This window comes from Phaseolus vulgaris, chromosome 2 (assembly GCF_000499845.2).
Source record: "Phaseolus vulgaris cultivar G19833 chromosome 2, P. vulgaris v2.0, whole genome shotgun sequence".
In the NCBI taxonomy this organism is placed as follows: Eukaryota; Viridiplantae; Streptophyta; class Magnoliopsida; order Fabales; family Fabaceae; genus Phaseolus; species Phaseolus vulgaris.
Genome location: NC_023758.2, coordinates 4,164,427 through 4,182,537, shown reverse-complemented (window position 1 = coordinate 4,182,537; position 18,111 = coordinate 4,164,427). Strand labels below are relative to the sequence as shown.

At 33.0% G+C, this 18,111-nt stretch overlaps 4 protein-coding genes across 4 annotated transcripts; 2 read left to right on the top strand and 2 right to left on the bottom strand.

Annotated features, from left to right (window-relative positions):
- The first annotated feature begins 385 nt into the window (after positions 1-385).
- Positions 386-3,306, top strand: LOC137810377 (uncharacterized). The gene is made up of 4 exons (XM_068611606.1): positions 386-864; positions 1,703-2,259; positions 2,351-2,393; positions 2,799-3,306. Exons 1-4 carry the CDS (start codon positions 486-488, stop codon positions 3,191-3,193), a joined length of 1,374 nt encoding a protein of 457 aa, XP_068467707.1. The 5' UTR covers positions 386-485; the 3' UTR covers positions 3,194-3,306.
- An 860-nt stretch (positions 3,307-4,166) lies between these two features.
- On the bottom strand, positions 4,167-4,628 carry LOC137809872 (uncharacterized). The gene has a single exon (XM_068610934.1). The coding sequence runs from the start codon at positions 4,626-4,628 to the stop codon at positions 4,167-4,169; it is 462 nt and encodes a 153-aa protein (XP_068467035.1).
- Positions 4,629-7,464: 2,836 nt separating this feature from the next.
- Positions 7,465-12,795, bottom strand: LOC137810376 (uncharacterized). The gene is made up of 6 exons (XM_068611605.1): positions 12,656-12,795; positions 12,140-12,236; positions 11,722-11,766; positions 11,518-11,626; positions 9,741-10,023; positions 7,465-7,811 (listed from the first exon to the last, which is right to left on the bottom strand). Exons 1-6 carry the CDS (start codon positions 12,707-12,709, stop codon positions 7,617-7,619), a joined length of 783 nt encoding a protein of 260 aa, XP_068467706.1. The 5' UTR covers positions 12,710-12,795; the 3' UTR covers positions 7,465-7,616.
- A 2,702-nt stretch (positions 12,796-15,497) lies between these two features.
- LOC137810367 (pentatricopeptide repeat-containing protein At4g14820) lies at positions 15,498-17,881 on the top strand. The gene has a single exon (XM_068611594.1). It carries the CDS (start codon positions 15,569-15,571, stop codon positions 17,759-17,761), a length of 2,193 nt encoding a protein of 730 aa, XP_068467695.1. The 5' UTR covers positions 15,498-15,568; the 3' UTR covers positions 17,762-17,881.
- The last annotated feature ends 230 nt before the right edge of the window (positions 17,882-18,111 follow it).

The following is an 18,111-nucleotide window of genomic DNA, read 5'->3' as shown; positions in this document are numbered from 1 at the left end:
TATTAGGATTAGATAGATGTTCTTGGGGTGTACAATCTTGGTTGGGTTGCACAATGGTATTGGTTCAGCTGGAAGGCTTTATGCATGTATGATCTGATACGTAATTTTGTCCAAGTTTCAAAAATTTAAAGCATGGTAATTACAAAGATAAGCCGCTCAAGGTCATTTCTTGCAACCTCGAGTGTATCAATTTTTGAAAGAGCTGTGCGAAACGGACACAACTGCACCGCGCATCTTCACCAACGAAATAACTCAGCCAATCCTCAATCTTCTCATTTCAGACGCCTTTTACGTGCTTTTGCCACATGTTTTCTACTACCTGTATTCACCTTAATATCACCTATTCTGTTAGCTACGCGTGATACTAATTCCAAGGTTTCAAGCACTATAAATCCAAGTGCTATCAGCTAGGGTTATACACCAAGCACTGTAAACCAGCTAGGGTTATAGCAAGCACTGTAAAAAACCTAGTGAGAGTTGTTGAGATGGCGAGTGATAGTTTGGTGTATTTGCCCCCAATGGCTGCCGAAGTGTATGGTGAGGGGTTACCGTACGCACCGGAGAATTGGCCGGAGGAGGGTGATGTTTGGGGGTGGAGAACCGGCCGGAGAGTGGTGCCTAACGGCACTCACTTTCAGGATCGGTATCTGTACTTGCCAAAACGGCTGTACCAGCTGCTGAAGGAAGAGAAGGAGACACCAGAGCCTGCTTCAGGCTCAGGGTCTTCTTCAAGAGCTCGCAAGCAACACATCTTTGCGAGCAAGCTGGGTGTGAAGGGCTACGTCATTAGACATTATCCTGACACAGATCTGAAAGTCTTTTTCGATTCTTTCTCATGGAAGATTCCTGCTTTAACAACTTTCGGTCTCTTTTCTTCTGTCACTTATTTCTAACACTTATTTCTAAACCATATCTAATGTTTTTTAATATCTGGTTGTTTTTTTTTTCATTTCATACGAGGATGTCTTTTTTCTCTGTCAATGTCCTTTTTTTTTGCTTTTTTTTCATGTTTTATGATGATCTGAGTGGGAACAGTCTTGAAATGACTAATTTTCCTTTGTTTATTCTTTGCCGATATGAAAAACGATGATCCTCAGAAATCAGTGATGCACTGTTATGCTGTTTGCATGTCAATTTGTCTAGGAGATGTTTTTCATGAGTAAAAAAGTCTTGCATGTATGTTTTTCGGTTGGTGTAAGGAAGTTAGAGTTCAGATCTTTTTGTTTAAAGGTTAAACTATTCCTAAAATACCTTTTATTTATTTATTCGTTATTTTTTTTATAAAAAATCGTTATACTCTTTGCATGTGTGTCGATCTGTCTAGAGTCATGAGTAAAATGAGTCCGCATGTAAGTTTTTCAGTTGTTATTAAGAAAGTTGAAGGATAAAAGTTTCAGATCTTTTATATAAGGGTTGAGGTATATGTGGATCACCTCTTATTTATTGATTCTTTTTTTAAAAAAAAACTGTTATGCCTCTTTTGCCTATTGAAATGGTATGTAAATTTTTCGGTTTTTCTTATCGATAATAAACAATTAAGATAAATCGGTTCACTTGTTTTAAAATCTTCAGATAAATCTTTGTAAAGGGTCGAGATATTTTTAAAATACCTCTTATTTATTCATTCGGTTTATATATTTGCTTATTAAAATGGTATAATATTGATATATAACTAGTTGTGGTGTTGTTTTCTACATCACAGGCAGTCCAGTTCCCATAGCTGCTCTACCCATTCGACAGATATCAGAAGAAGCACGTCAAGCGAACTGTCTGTTGGTTTTCAAGTGCAATGCAAACAATGAGGGGTGCCCTAGTGTGGTTCTGGAGAAAATTGAGTGTTTACACGCCATGCCGTGTGATATCTGCTGCACTGAACCTAACTTTTGCCGTGCTTGTTCTTGCATGCTTTGTGGCAAAACTGTTTCCACAGAGTATGGCAGCTACAGCTATGTGAAGTGCCAAGTGAATTCTGGAACGGGAATCTGTGGCCACGTTTCTCATGTTGAATGTGCTCTCCAGTGCTTCATGGCTGGGAAAGTTGAAGGAGCTATGATGCTGGATGCAGAGTACCACTGTCGCCGCTGTGATGGAAGAACTGACATGATTCCTCATGTTAGTAAAATCATGCAAACATGCAAAACCATGGATTCGCATGACGAGATTCTGAAGCTTCTGAACCTTGGTTCTGCTCTCTTGCGTGGTTCGGAGAAACCTGCTGCAAAGGACCTCCTCGATCGAGTTGAATTGACCATCTCTAAGGTATTTTTACATGATGTTTTGTTAATACAAATAAAAAGTATCTTGCATGTGTTGAAGGTTCATGACCAGTTTGAGGGTTTGTTTGCATCAGGCTAAATCTGGAACCAATCTTGAAGATATCTGGAAGGAGGATGGTAAATATCTTTTCCATTTTAATGCAAAGATCCCAACAAAACTCCGCAGTTGAACTTGCTTGAACGAAAGTAGTACTAGGACGGTGACCTATTAGGAAGATCTCGTCTTGCAACTCTTTTAAAAATAAAATATCTTCTTCATTTTAATGCACCTGATACCATCAGAATTCTTCAGTTAAGCTTGTTTGTATTCATAGGACGGTGATCTCATCCTGTGAAATTCTGGTGTTTTAGAAGAAAAATAATTATCTTCTCCATTTTTATACTATTACCATTTGGTTGCATTGCATGCATTATGGAGTGACCATTTATGATCTTTCACTTTGAGTTGTGACAAATCTTGTTCATCATGGTGTTGGGTGCATTCTTCTTGACATATTGAATATTTTGTGTTTGTTTTACAAGATAATGGCAATGATGTGATGGATGTCACAGTGAATGAAGTTAAGAAGGAGTGGGGACCTTATATGAGTATACCCTTTACAGTAAATCTTGACGATGATTCGTATGAGATTATGAAGACTTTTAGAAAGTCTCAGGAGCTTGAATATAAGATGGTTGAAGAAACACTTTTTTCACAAAAAAACTATCTTAACAATCTGAATGAGCAACTGCAATATGAAATAAGTATACTGAACGGTCGAAAGTCATCTTCTTCTTCAAAGCTCTCCGTGAAGGAGAGAAAGAAACAAATGAAACGGGAGATGGATAAGTATGAAACGATGAGGAAGGTAGCCTTTGGTTTCATCAGGACGCCCTATAGTATCATAAAGAAACACTTTGGCTTTAAACCAAACTAAAGTCACAGTTTCAATTTCCTCAAGTTTTCATTGTTGTTGTTGTTGCATTGAAGTTTCTTTGCTGTTGTCATCTTTCATGTTTTGCTGAATAAAAATCATGTCGCGTTTTGTCTTTTAAGTCTTTCCACTCACTTCATCTATTAATTGAAACATTTTGATTATGGTTTCAAAACTAATTGATATGTTTAATTTAAGTATTCAAATTTAATATAATATTATAATAATATTATTGCTTTTATAATATTTTAAAATTGTTAACCTATCAAAGTTATATATACATTATCAAGGAACATATATTTACTACCTCTAAAATTGAATATGTTTTTACTTGCCACTCCTAAAATACAAGTTTATATATTACTAATATTAGTTGTTCTCTGACTAGTTTTGAATCTAAAGAACAAATATTCTCCTTTCACTTAGTCCGGATGGTATTAAAAAAAAAATTCTAACACTCAAATAAAACTTCGGTGTTCAAAATTCGATGGTATTAGTGAACGAAAAGGACATATCTGATTATTGGAATATTGGAATATGTGCTTATATATATTTATTATTGAGACGGATTAAAAATTTGAATGATTAAGAATTATTATCTAATTTTAGACCTAATGATTTTGAACGTGTAGTTCGGTCGATTTTGACCGGGTGCGGAACTCGAGGTGTAACGGTATATTACTATTAGTTAAATTAATAATTTATCTATTACCTTATGAATAATCCAACACTGCCATTGTTCTTCGTCTGGTTTCAGTTTTTGGTTTACTTGTTGACTGAAAACATTAAAACTACACAGCACGGTTAATCACCTTCTACAACCATGCAAAAAAATGTGTATTTGATAGAAGAAAAACAGCAGCAGAAACACTACACTATCTCCACTTCAAGAACAACCGTAAAATTAAAAATTAAGGTATTATAAATGTGACAAACTAAACTAAAAGGATCGATCGAGTTAAATAGAACAAACAAATCACTGTACAAGCACAGGTGTAGAAGCAGCGCCGACGCCTCTGAGCTCATCATCCCGGTCATGGACGCTCTTCGGCACCGTCACGACAAGCGTACCGCCGACCACGACGGCGGTGGTGAGGTCCGGCCGCGTGGAGTCCGGCAGGCGGATCCTCCAGACGTCGAGGCGGAGATCCTCGAAGGGAAAGCGCAAGGAGACGGTTTCCCTGACGACGACCTTCGTCATTCCGGGATGAATCTGGACGATGTGAGCCTCCACGTGTGCGAGTTCTGGTGTCTCCGCCACGAATCGGAAGCAGTTAGGGGCTTCGTGGAGGGACACGTCAGTATCGGCGGGGATGGGGAGTTGCAAGACTCTGGTGAAGACGTGGGGGAGCCTCCGCAGCTTCTTGGCGGCGGCGGTCTCCGCCTCGGAGAGAGCGTTGAGTTGATTTTCGGTGGCGACGTTTCGCTTTCTCGCCATTGCCCGAGAGAGTTTGTTTGTTTCAATGTTTGGGTTTTGGTGCACGTTTTAAGAAGCGATTTCACGCGTAACAACTTTAGAATAACATGAATTTATAAATAAATATATAATAAAAGATAAACGTAAAGTTAAATGATATAATAATATTGAAAATTGTAATATAATTGTATAAAAAATTAAGTTATAAACGTATTATTATCCATTCCATACGAATCTTCTGCCTTTTCCAAATTACAATGTTGCCCCTCTCAATTATTAAAGGAGAATCACTTTTTTCTAAAATCATGCATTAAATAATTTCCTTAAAAGTTGTTGAAATTTAATTTAAAAATAAAGATGAAACGATACAATGAAAGAAACAAATTAAGAAAATGATAAAGATAATAATGATGGAGTAATTTGAAATAATTTAAAAATTTAAAATCAAAACTAAATAGTATATGAGTGAAAAGGTCATTAAAATCAAATATAAATGATATATATATATATATATATATATATATATGATAATAACAGCTAAAGGCTACAGATTTGAAATAAAATAAAAACCGTTCTCGTTTAAAAAATTATCTTTAAATATTTTTATTTAATCGTTAGTAAAATACATATTAATGTTTTATTAATATGAATTGATAAAAAAAAATACTTTTAAATTGTATAGATGTTTATACAAATCGCTTATTTAGAAATTACGTTATTTTACTTTTAAAAGTGATTTTAATTTTATCAGTATCAACACAATTAAAAAAAAAATCTTAATATATGCTGTTATAGAAAACCACTGGAGGTGAAAAGTCTTATACGTTGTTATTTTTTATAGTATTATATATATTAAAGCATAATAATAATAATAATAAAATAATAATAAACAAAAATATTATAGAGATTCTTTAACTAGTTTCTGTGGATGACGCGTCTTCGTAAAAGCCTTTACCATTAAACAGAAGAGACAAGGGAAGAGAAAGTGCCTAAGTTATAACTTTGCCTCCTTTTAACTTTTTTTTATTATGATTATGGTGTTTTTTCTATAATATAATTTTTTTTAAAAATTTAGTATAATTTTTAAATTTATAAACATTTTTGTTCTTTTAATTGATCCACAATATTGTATCTAATATAATGACTTTTGTTAATTTTTTGGAAAACATAGTCATGGGAAAAAATATTGATTTCCCAGGTAATAATTAAAATAAAATCATTAAACGTAATTTATATTTAAAAAACACTTGAAAATAAAACTTGTAAGTTTTTATTTATTACTTTTCCAGAAAAATTGAAAAACATGAACATATAAAGTTGAGAAGTAAAGACAAAGGAGGAAGGTGCTCTGATCCTTCCCTGGAAAGTACAACGTAATAAAATGGTTCTCTACACTGAAAACAAATCACAAACAATACCAGATATAATCAAACAAGAATATGTCATCATAATAATACTATTATTTTTCTCGTAAATAATTATAAAATTCACGACTAATAATGATGATGTTATCGAAACTGTCACGTCAATTTACAATGTTATTGAAATTAAAATTAAAATGATATATTTATATTAAAATATTTATAATATCTCGGAACAATTATATAGAATTTTTTTGTATAGTTTTGATGATGTTAAATGAGATTTTTAGAACAGGCGATCAATCTTTTTGCCCCATTCTTCAATAATAAAAAATCATTTTCAATGAAGTTTGAATTTTTTTGGTTCAGAATCAGGACTACTGTATTATTTTCTTTTCTTTTCTTTCACCATTTCTTAATTCTCACAAGCTTTCGATAGAATCTGACTCATTTTATTATTGAGAAAAAGTATGGAAAAAATGAGATTGAATTTTCTATCAAAAGTATTATATAAAATCCTCAGTTTTTTTCCTTTTTCTATATCCATATTTCGTAAATAGAGCGTTTGAATTAATAGATAATTAATAGAGAATTCTTTCTTTTATATTTGGATGAATAGATATGGTTATAATCAAATTTCTTCCCGATATAGTTATAATCAAATTTCTTCCCGATACTTTGAAACCGAATTGAATTCCAAACCGATACTTGAAACCGAATTGAATTTCAAATTGATAAGTTAATGTGAGTTTATCATGCACCTTTAGAATATGAATCTATTTCTTAAAAATTTCTAATTGAATATGAATCTATTTCTTGAAAAATTCTAATTTTTGTGCTGATGTGTTTTTGATAGCCTTTCGACGACCTATATATGAAGAGATATCTATAAAAAAAAAAGTTTTAGTTCTATTTGATTAATATTTTCTATCAGTATTCAATTTGTTTTACTTAATGAACTCTTTTTAGCTATTGCTTTCTTTCGTCATGAACGGTTGCCAACCATATTTTAATATTTTCTGTCCAATAATTAAAATTTGACATTAAAAGGATTGATAATTATAAAAAATTTAATAGAAGAAAAATTGCATTTAATTGACTATTGTGATTTTTTCACAATAATATACAGTTAAATAAAGTAGTATATTGTATTCCAGAAAAGTCAATTCATAATAAACCATGTTAAAACCTATATTGTTTACACCATTCAGTGATTCTTAGCTCTTGCAACAGCCTCCATGAAAAGTAAAAAATGTGTGTGGCTGTAAAATAATTTAACCTCTAATTTATTTTATTAATAACCCTGTTAGACCAAATTAAATTGATTGGAAATAAATATAACTAGTTAACTAATAATTCTAGCACATCTTCATTTTTATTCCATGTTCATACTAAAGTAGCTAACACTTTCAGGTTGGAACTTATAAACTCCAAGAACATACAAGATAATTTTGTCAGCAGACTATTCCTGTGAAATAGTAAATGATGGAAGGAAGTAAGAAAAGCAAACTATTCCTGTGAGATAGTAAATGATAACAATACTCTTCTTCCCTTTGGGCAATATTGTTTGAAGGGAAATTGATCTAAACGTTATCAGAAAATACAGAAGCACAGAATTTGCAAATCCTAACATAAACTTGTGCCAATGTTAAGCATCCAAGTTGGAAAGGTCTTCATGATTTCGCATCCGACGCCTATGGCGAGATCTTCTATGAGCCCGATTTTGTGTTCCTGATGGCTTATTGGGGGAACTAGAATGAACAGTGTCTTCCACAGGAGGAGCATAACCAAAAACACAATCAAGAGGGTCTGCCTCAAACGCCATATCAGGACCCCCCTTTATCTGCAATCAAAATGTACACCAAGAAAGTTATATGTAAAACAAAATCTCATCGTGATCGATCATTTTAAGTTTCATTTTCCAGTGGATACAGCATCTTTTATATTAGGCACAATAATTTGTTAAAGAATCCTCAAAACTCAGGTTGACTATTGTGAATATAGAGAAATAAACATCAGATGAGTACTACTTGATTATGTTCAAATCATCTACCGAAGGAATAAAGGACAATGAAAGATTGAGTTTATCATATCAAGGTTGAACTACAGAATACTTGAATATTTAATTGTGATTGCACATTGCCACATTGAATTGCAGAGTTGTGAATTCAGTCAATCACCAGCTTAAATAAGCATTCATCACAATAAACGTTAACAAAAGCAAAATATCTATGGACTGAGAAGTAAATTGGGGCAAATATTCCATGGCGTAAATTTCTAATAAGTTATTTCCGTAAAGACAAGTCTGACAACACAATTGTAAAATCCAAACTAAATAGCAGCATGGTCTACTCTTCTACTATGGTTCCCTCCTCGCTTACGTAGATACCATCAAGGAACTTCCGAATATCCTTGTTCTTAACATGGCATTTCTGGTTAATCAGAGCACAAGACCTGGAAACAAGCTCAATATCGTTTCCATTCAAAACCAACTCATCCTTCACCTTCTCAGATCGAACAGACACACCCTCGAGCATGTCAACTTGTCTCACCTTCTCATTGAAAAACTTATCAACAAAAATGTCTACCCATCACATTACTACTGCAAAACGGAGTCAGTTTGCCCAATATTCTTTTAGTAAAGGAATATCCTTCACAGGATACAGTGCTTTGAATCCCTTCAGTGTTTGATTTTAAAATCTGTCTTCTAAACCAATGCTAGACTCTTTAATAAATCAATTTCTCATACAAAATCTATTAAGATATAAAAAATTATTTATAAGATATACAATGCACTTTCGGAGGGTTAGCAATCAGCAGTTCACGACTCTATACACAGAGACCTTGACAAATTGTTAGTAACGTATATCTGCATCTGATGTTGCCGAATGGTTAGAAATCAGCAGTTAAAAATCCCAAAAATAAACAACCAAATCATGTTTCTGCATGCTCGTCTAAAAAAAAGCATGAAAGTGAACCACTCTTCTAATTTCAATTTAGAAAGAACAACTCGGAGAAGAGTTTCCCTAGGCTACAAACAAACACGTTTTCTAAAATTTTAATTCTATAAAACTAAAAAATATTTTTAAATAGAAATTAAAACTGACCATATTTTCTGAAGTCCTTTAATGTTACTGCACTCATATAACAAATCAGTAATTTTTACCTTAATTTTCGTTAAAAAAATCAGTTTCTCAATTTATACTTTATATTTGATTTCTACCCAAACATTGCCTAGCATCAACTTGAACTGAATCCAGAAATAAGATTTTCCGATTTTTTTTACCAGGTTGATCAATATGCAACTCGTGTTAAGTAATCACCATTGATTGTGAGTTAGACAACTAGTGAGGCTACAGTACCATTTTACTCTTTCCCCCTAAAACTTTTGCAATGGTTGCAGCCACCAGTGAAGCTACTAATTTTTTTTTTCTTTAAAGAAAACAAATAACAAAACATGCATAGACATTTTGCAACCCATTGACATAATACAATTGAGGTTAAATAAAGTTTATTTTTCCTTGAAAACACACAGGACTCATGGAAGGCATGTAAGTAACTTTCTCAGTATGCACAAATGAAGTTTAACAGTTCCTTCCCCCTCCCCAAGACATTTGAGAAGGCCAAAGCAAAAAATACCCCCCTGGTGTCCCCCAACACAGTCCATATCCTTCTATCCTTAAATTAGTTAGAAATTAGCATATTTAATTACACTAAAAGCTCCTATTTCATTAACTAAAGAACAAGAAAAGGGAAGTCCAAGAATACTTACAAAAGTATGCTTCGTCTCAATATTTGTTTTTTTGCTGTTGGTGACATTGTCAGACCTGCCTTGGGATGTATCATTAGAATCAGTACGAGATTGGTCTTGGGATTTATCGTAAGAGTCATGATCATGTATCCTATGAAGATGGACTTCCTTATCATTAAACAAATTCCGGTGTCTCCATCTTAGTTTAGGATTATTACTCGAATCATCAAAAATCTTCTCCAAATAGAAATGCTTAGACATAAGCTTCATTACTGAAGGATCATTCTGGTATTTTGTCACCATTCTGCCATTTAACAACAATTAAAAAATGTAAATGAAATGAAAATCAGTTGAATCAAAATAACGAAAAAATAGGGGAGCCCACTGGAGATCGAAGCTATTCTCTTTCCGTGTCACCCCCCTTTAGTGAAAAAGCAATCCGGAGAGATACATAATTTCAAGGGGGACATGGACAATTCCAACTGCAGAGATGCTAATCATATTTCAAGCAAAGTAACCACTTGGTAGTAGGCATAAAACTTTAACTGGTTACAACAAATAAAACAGGTTTCAATTCTTGACTCGCATATTTTATAATTAACTGATAACGATTAGGATTTTTTATTTATGTATTTATCAATCAAAAAGTGCAACTGTGGGTCCTGGTGTTTGGATTTGTAGCCACTCTTGCTCCTACTCTTTGTATAGGTTTAATTAATACAATTCAGATTTTGTACTGCCCTTTTATAGTAAGTTTTGCCTTTATAGCTACATCTTATTTTAAATATGATGACAGCAAACTGGAAACAAAAATAGACTTAAAATATCAAATTGTATCTGCCTAAGAGGCTGTGTCAATGAGGTAACAGCTACAATGACATTACGTGTTTATTTACATTGAAATGGGAAAAAAATAATTCTTTGATCAAGTGATACCAAAGCTATGTTTGTCAATGCTAGAAAGCACTTCAAAAATAGAAGAAAATGAGTGGCAAAGCACTTCAATAAGATAACTAGAAAGCAAAAGAGAAATAAAAAACTTAAATGTGAAAAAGTCTCTGTACTTTATTTGGAAAAACGTCAACTGTCATCAAATTCTTACATATAGAAAATTGACAACTAGAACACTGCAAGGTATCAGTTAAATCCCATAGCAATTTTGTTTGGACTAATAATAGTCCCATCTTCAACCAATAAGTCAACTGGGGAATGGGGGATTTTGCAGTTAAAATGGAAACGTGTGTTTGGATTACCGTATCAGGGGTACCAAACATTCATTTGCACTTTCCAATGTACAAAATGGAGAAGTTATAACACTGCTGGATTGAAAGAAAAAGCATGGGTTACGTTCATTTGAAATGTAACCCAAAAACACTCTATAATGGTAACCTTATTTTCAGCTTAACCTAAATACTCCCATACTAAGTAATAATAACCTTTCCTTGCTTCTTATAACTCTTCACCATCATTACTATCAAAGCAGATGCATCCTAAACTGTCTTTGATCTTATTCTATATACCACCATTTAATAAGCTACTTTCTACTTCTAGTCAGAAAGAAAACCTGACACTTGACATTGATCTTGTTACACAAAAAACCTTTGTAGTTTTAATCCTTCAGACACCTATTGTACACAGCACAGCATGGTGGACAGAAGCTAAGCTGACTTCCTCTGCTTATGACAGCATTTATTTTATAGCCTACTAAAGAACAAGAAAGAATGAGATAGTAATTGGAACTTATTGCACAAATAAAAAATGTTTACCAAGTCTGAGCAACTGAGAGGGAAAAACCTACATATTGGCTAACTCCTTCTGCAATATGCTACCATCCATTGTAAGAATCTGATCTGCACAATAATACGAGGTTCTATTACAAATCCACTGTCCACAGATAGCACCAGCTCCTGCAAAAGGATAAAATAAAACAATAAACAAGACTAACGTAGGAAGGCCTTAGTAAAACTGTAGAAATAAAGATACAAGAAGTGGTTTCTCTTACCGACTGCAAGCTGGATTCGAAATGCTTTACTGAGATTCCAAGATGCTGCAATAAAGGTATGATGCTTATGGTCATACTAACCCCAATGAGAATCTGTTGTGTCTACGGTAGAATAATGACAATATATATGAATCTTCCTGGTTATTCTGCTCTAGAATAAGAAGTCAATGACCCCCTATCCCTCCATCAGGAGGTTAAGGCAATAGCTATAAGAGAAAGAGCAAAGCGTTTTTATTTTTGTTTCTTAGCTTAGTTAACCTTACAGTCACCACCAGTGCTTGGATTACTCACCAGTCATATTACTTTAACACATTAAACATACAATGTTCCAAAGCCAAATATTTCATACATTAAAACAATATTCACTGAATCATTATAAGTTAGCACCATAATAATTAAGGATGCTGAAATCACAAACCTGCCCATGCCGCTGTACCCCCAGAAAGTGCACCTGCCGTGAAGTCCCTCACAAGTTTAGCTTTGCACGAGAGAATAATATTTGATTCCTGAGTTTCCTACAAAAGAAAAAGACAGATATTTGGTGATGAAGCCGATCAACTAACTTTCACAATGTGAGCACAAAAACCTTTTCAAAGATATTTGAAGGCACAGAATCATGTCCTTCCACGATGATCGCCAATTAAAAGAAGCTAATTTCAACTAAATTTATTCCAAATGTAAAAGCATTTATCTGGAAGCCCAAATTGCAAACCCCAGTTAAAATTAAGTGTAGAAAACACTGAATAATTGCTCTCAGACACGTCAGAATCAAAAAATGGCAGTAAAAAGTAGAGTGTAAAAACTCGGAATTAGCATGATCGGAATAAGCATTGACACTGATTTGTTAAAAATGAATTGAAGGAGAAAGGAATTTGACATTGGTATAAAATATGGAAAGAAATTAAAAACCCTAGCTGAAAATGAAGGGAAGAACCTTCTTGGAAATGAGAACTTGTTCAAGATCGGACAATGCTCCACCCATAGCCATTACGCTCCCTTCTCTTCTTCTTCCTCTCAGTTTCCCTTTCTATGAAGATAGAGAGGGAAGAAAAAGAAATATAAAGTGTTGAAAAAATAGCATAAATTATCTTTTTTAAATACCTTTAATATAATATAATATAATATTATTATTTTATAATTATTATTTTATTAAATTTATAAATATTATTATATATTTTTATACACATATTTCAAAAAACACAAATTTACAGTCTTATATTTTTTTAATAAAAAATTATTCTTTAAGTGCCAAATCAAATAAAAAATATTATTAAAAATGTGTGTTGAATTTAGTTAATTTTTTATAATAAATTTATTTATTAAACTATAACAAAGAAAGAGTAAATTCGTATTTTTATTATCTACACAAAAATATAATTTAATTTTCTTTAAAGCAAGTCATTGTTGAGTTTTAACAGGCTACATAAAAACAACTAATTTGATGTGGCTATGACATGTTAATAATATATATTTTATAATGAAAATTAAATAAATAATAATAATCTTATAAATCTAAATGTATTGTTTTGGTCAAAATTATTGAGTATAATGATTATGATTTGATATTGAACTCTCTTTTATCAGGAAAACAATGAATTAAAATATATTATTATTATATTCAAATATTCCTTTTAATTTAATTCTATTCTTTGATGATAAAAAAAATATATTCAAATTTTAAAAAGTAAAATAATTTGAAAGTAGGGATATATTATATATATTACTTATCTTTTGAAATATTATTTTTTTTATCAAATTTAAAAGTTAAGTTTTATTAAATAATAAGTATGATGTGTAATTATTATTATTTTGTCTAGTTTTTTTATTTATAAAAAAAATACTTGAACACTTTTCATTTATTTATTTATGTAGACGTTTAAGTAAATACATATTATTAAGTCAATAAAATCTATTGAAGAATTTAAAATATATAATTATGTAATAAATTGTGCTGATTTAGACATTTACACAAATAAATAAAAAGTTTTCAGGTATTATAAAAAATAAATTATTATATTAATATTTAGTTGTTCTTCCAAGAGTCTAGAAACAAAACTCATTTCTTTAAAATATGTTGACTTCTTGGTCTGTCTGATCCTCTTGGTCTTTAGTCTTAGGTTGGACTTTTGATATACTCTTCATTTGATTTGGGATTGAGCTTAGATGATCGGTAATCTCACTTTAGTGGACTGAATCAACTCGGTCTCTCGGTTTTCTCTCACGGGTCGATGTGTGTACCTACAAGGCACTCTGATGCCAAAGTCAAAATCAATTTGGCTTCTTCTTCTTGCACCCCCACAATTTTCCAAAATTCTGAAACTGACCTTTACCTTTTATTTGAAAAAGGGCAACATGGTTACTGGAAATCGGGATCTCGGAGTGTACTATGGATTCATCAATCTGGAATTGAATCATTTTTTTTTTCAAATGAGAAGGTATTCCAAAAACAAATTTTACATATTGGGTGATCCAAAATTTGACCGGAAGTGCCAATCCGAAAATTTTCCAGATTCCATGATCTAGAATGCAAGAAAATAAATACAGTTCAAGTGCATTTTAGGATTTTAAAAAAATAATAGGGACATTTTGGTCTTTGCATACATTGTATGGGTTTAGGATTTAGGATTTAGGGGTGCAGGAAGAAATTGTCAATCAGTTTTGTATAATTATCAGATAAATTGACTCTACTTACTTCTTGGAACATATATTTATAATGTTCTCTTATTAGACTTAGAAATTATTTAGATTTTTTTTACACCTAATATTTTTTAAACACACACCTATATATTTATGCATGTTTTATAAGTTTTGTTAAAGTAACTAATTTAATTTAATTAATTTATTTATTTATTTAACCTTTCGGCGTTATCGGTATAACCTTACTTTTCTATTCACCTTTCGGTCTAATTAGTCATTATTCATTAAAAAAAATTATTTATAAAATTAATCTCTATTTTTTATTTTGCGAAATTGAGTTTCGTTCTTCACCAAAAATATAGAATAATTGTAGTTTTTACTTTTAAAAAAGATAAATTATTTAAATGTATTATATATACATGCAATTACTCTCTAATGTGTGACTCCATTTGTCACGTGATAAATTAGTTAATCTCGTCTGTTTATGTCTTCATAACTTTTTGAAATATAAAAAAATCATTACTCTATAATTTTGGCGAGATATGAAATCATATTTAAAATAAAAATTAAGGTACTAAAAACATATTTAATTTTTATATATATATTAAAAAATAAAGTATATATACATGTAGTTTTTACTTTAAAAAAAAAGATAAATTATTTAATTATTTTTTATTTATTAAGAATTATGTACCGATCGAACCTACAGGAATCTATCAATTTCAATTTATTCCTAATTATTCACGAAACTATCGATAAAGAAAATCTTACACAAAAGTTAAGAGATTTATTCTCTTTATAGATGGTTAGTTATAGAGGTGTATAATGTTTATATATTATTATATATATTAGTTATTATCTATGAGACTTAAACATTTCTTTTTAAATTTTGTGTTCATGTGTGACATGTATCGAACATTATGTATCAATAAAATATTTTTAAAAATAAAAAATACATTATTTTTTATTAAAAAAAATTAAAACGATAAAATTTTATTATCAATTTATATTATTCGTAATTATATAATATATTAATACTTGTCATCGTGTCCTTCAAGATTATAACATGAAATTTTTCATGTGTGGTATAAGTTTCAGTAGTAGTGTTTGTGTTAAATATGTTATTATATAAAAGTTATTATTTTTGATAAAGTTATAATGAATGAATGTAGAAATTGTGATACACAGTGAAGGAAGTTTGATCTGAGGCATGGCGATGAGCACGAGCGTGAGCATGAGCACGTGCATTTGCAGCAGGAAGATGGTGGGTAGTGAGAAGGGATTGTTGGAATCATGCAAGACACTGAGGCACGTGAAGCAGGTGCACGCTCAGATTCTCCGTTCAAAGGTGGAACAATCTAACTCTCTGCTTCTCAAACTCATTCTCTGCTGTTGCACCCTTCCTTCTTCTTCTTCTTCCCCTTCAGCCCTTCACTATGCACTCTCTCTTTTCACCCACATTCCAAACCCAGACACCCGTTTCTCCAACCAACTCTTCCGTCACTTCTCTCGTGGCCCCTCACCGGAGAGCACCCTCCGCCTTTATCGCCTCCTCCGGAGAAACGGTACCCTTCTCGACAGGTTCAGCTTCCCCCCTCTGTTGAAGGCCGTCTCCAAGCTTTCTGCTTTGAATATGGGTTTGGAGGTTCACGGCCTGGCTTCCAAGCTGGGCTTCCATGACGACCCTTTTATTGAAACCGCTCTGATTGCCATGTACGCGGCATGTGGACGTATTATGGATGCCCGTTTGGTGTTTGACAAAATGTCTCACCGGGATGTCGTTACCTGGAATATTATGATTGATGGGTACTCCCAGAGTGGTCATTATGACCATGTTTTAAGGCTCTATGAAGAAATGAAGGGTTCTGGTATGGAGCCAGATTCTATAATACTTTGTACTGTGCTTTCTGCTTGTGGTCATGCGGGAAATCTAAGCTATGGCAAAGCAATTCACGAGTTCATTAAGGATAATGGTTTTCGCGTTGACTCTCATCTACAGACTGCTCTTGTTAATATGTATGCGAATTGTGGTGCTATGTATCTGGCTAGGGAAGTCTATGATAAACTTCCTTCAAAACATTTGGTTGTTTCTACTGCGATGCTTTCGGGGTATGCGAAGATTGGTTTGGTTGAAGATGCGCGCTTCATATTTGATCAAATAGTTGACAAAGACTTGGTGTGTTGGAGTGCTATGATATCTGGTTATGCTGAAAGTGATCAGCCTCAGGAGGCTCTGCGGTTGTTTAATGAGATGCAACGACAGAGAATTGTGCCTGACCAGATCACGATGCTGAGTGTCATTTCTGCTTGTGCTCATGTTGGTGCACTTGTTAAAGCGAGATGGATTCATTCATATGCAGATAAAAATGGTTTTGGAAGGGCTCTTCCTATAAACAATGCCCTGATTGATATGTATGCTAAATGTGGGAACTTGGCCAGAGCAAGAGAGGTATTTGAGAATATGCCAAGAAAAAATGTGATATCTTGGTCCAGTATGATCAATGCTTTTGCCATTCATGGGGATGCTGATAGTGCCATAGCTCTTTTCCATAGGATGAAAGTACAAAATATTGAGCCCAATGGGGTTACGTTTATAGGTTTACTTTATGCTTGCAGTCATGCAGGCTTGGTTGATGAGGGCCAGAAATTCTTTTCCTCCATGATCAATGAGCACGACATTTCTCCCCAACGTGAACACTATGGTTGCATGGTGGACCTGTATTGCAGAGCCAAACTCTTGAGAAAAGCATTGGAGCTTATTGAGACTATGCCTTTTCCGCCAAATGTTATCATTTGGGGATCCCTGATGTCAGCTTGTCAAAATCACGGTGAGGTTGAGTTAGGGGAATTTGCTGCCAAACGACTTCTTGAGTTAGAGCCTGATCATGATGGGGCCCTCGTAGTTTTGTCAAACATTTATGCCAAAGAAAAAAGGTGGGATGATGTTGGACTGGTCAGGAAATTAATGAGACAAAAAGGTGTCTCAAAGGAGAAGGCATGTAGTAGGATTGAAGTAAATAAAGAGGTGCATGTGTTTATGATGGCAGATAGATATCATGAGCAATCAGATGAAATATATAAAAAGTTAGATGCGATAGTCAGTCAACTGAAGCTAGTTGGTTACACACCCAGTACTTCAGGGATTCTGGTTGATTTGGAAGAGGAAGAAAAAAAGGAAATAGTTCTCTGGCACAGCGAAAAATTAGCACTGTGCTACGGGCTAATTAGTGAGAGAAAAGAATCATCATGCATTCGTATAGTTAAAAATCTTAGAATTTGTGAGGATTGTCATTCCTTTATGAAACTGGTCTCAACAGTGTACCAAATAGAGATTGTTATGAGAGATAGGACTAGGTTTCACCATTTTAAAGGTGGAATTTGTTCTTGTAGAGACTATTGGTGAATTATTCCAATTTGTAAATTGAATTAAACTGGCATATCCTCATTTTGGGCCTGCCCTATATATGGCAGGGCATGTACTTCAGTTAGGGTTCACTGCTATAAAGTTTATCATCATTTCTAATTTTGTTGAAAATTACCATAAATTCATTTTCTTTTGGTTGAATATCATTCATTTGGCAGTAAACAATTGAAAATTTTGCATGCCTATAGTAACGTTACTGTCATCAAACTCGATCCAAGTGGGCCCATGCATAACAAGTTTACTTACAAAATACGCAGTAAGGAATTGTATGGGATAAAAGGAGCTTCTAAACCTTCAATAAGGGGCTAGAATCTTCTTCCCTCAAGGTT

Bases quoted from the DNA above. Each gene is read 5' to 3' on its own strand.
- LOC137810377 (XM_068611606.1), top strand. From the start codon at position 486: ATGGCGAGTGATAGTTTGGTGTATTTGCCCCCAATGGCTGCCGAAGTG. The intron at 865-1,702 runs GTCTCTTTTCTT...TCTACATCACAG, and splicing joins TCCTGCTTTAACAACTTTCG to GCAGTCCAGTTCCCATAGCT. The intron at 2,394-2,798 runs GTAAATATCTTT...TTGTTTTACAAG, and splicing joins AGATATCTGGAAGGAGGATG to ATAATGGCAATGATGTGATG.
- LOC137810367 (XM_068611594.1), top strand. From the start codon at position 15,569: ATGGCGATGAGCACGAGCGTGAGCATGAGCACGTGCATTTGCAGCAGG.
- LOC137809872 (XM_068610934.1), bottom strand. From the start codon at position 4,628: ATGGCGAGAAAGCGAAACGTCGCCACCGAAAATCAACTCAACGCTCTC.
- LOC137810376 (XM_068611605.1), bottom strand. From the start codon at position 12,709: ATGGCTATGGGTGGAGCATTGTCCGATCTTGAACAAGTTCTCATTTCC. The intron at 12,237-12,655 runs GTTCTTCCCTTC...TTTCTTTTGTAG, and splicing joins AAGTTCTCATTTCCAAGAAG to GAAACTCAGGAATCAAATAT. The intron at 7,812-9,740 runs GTAAGTATTCTT...TTTTGATTGCAG, and splicing joins TTGAGACGAAGCATACTTTT to ATAAAGGGGGGTCCTGATAT.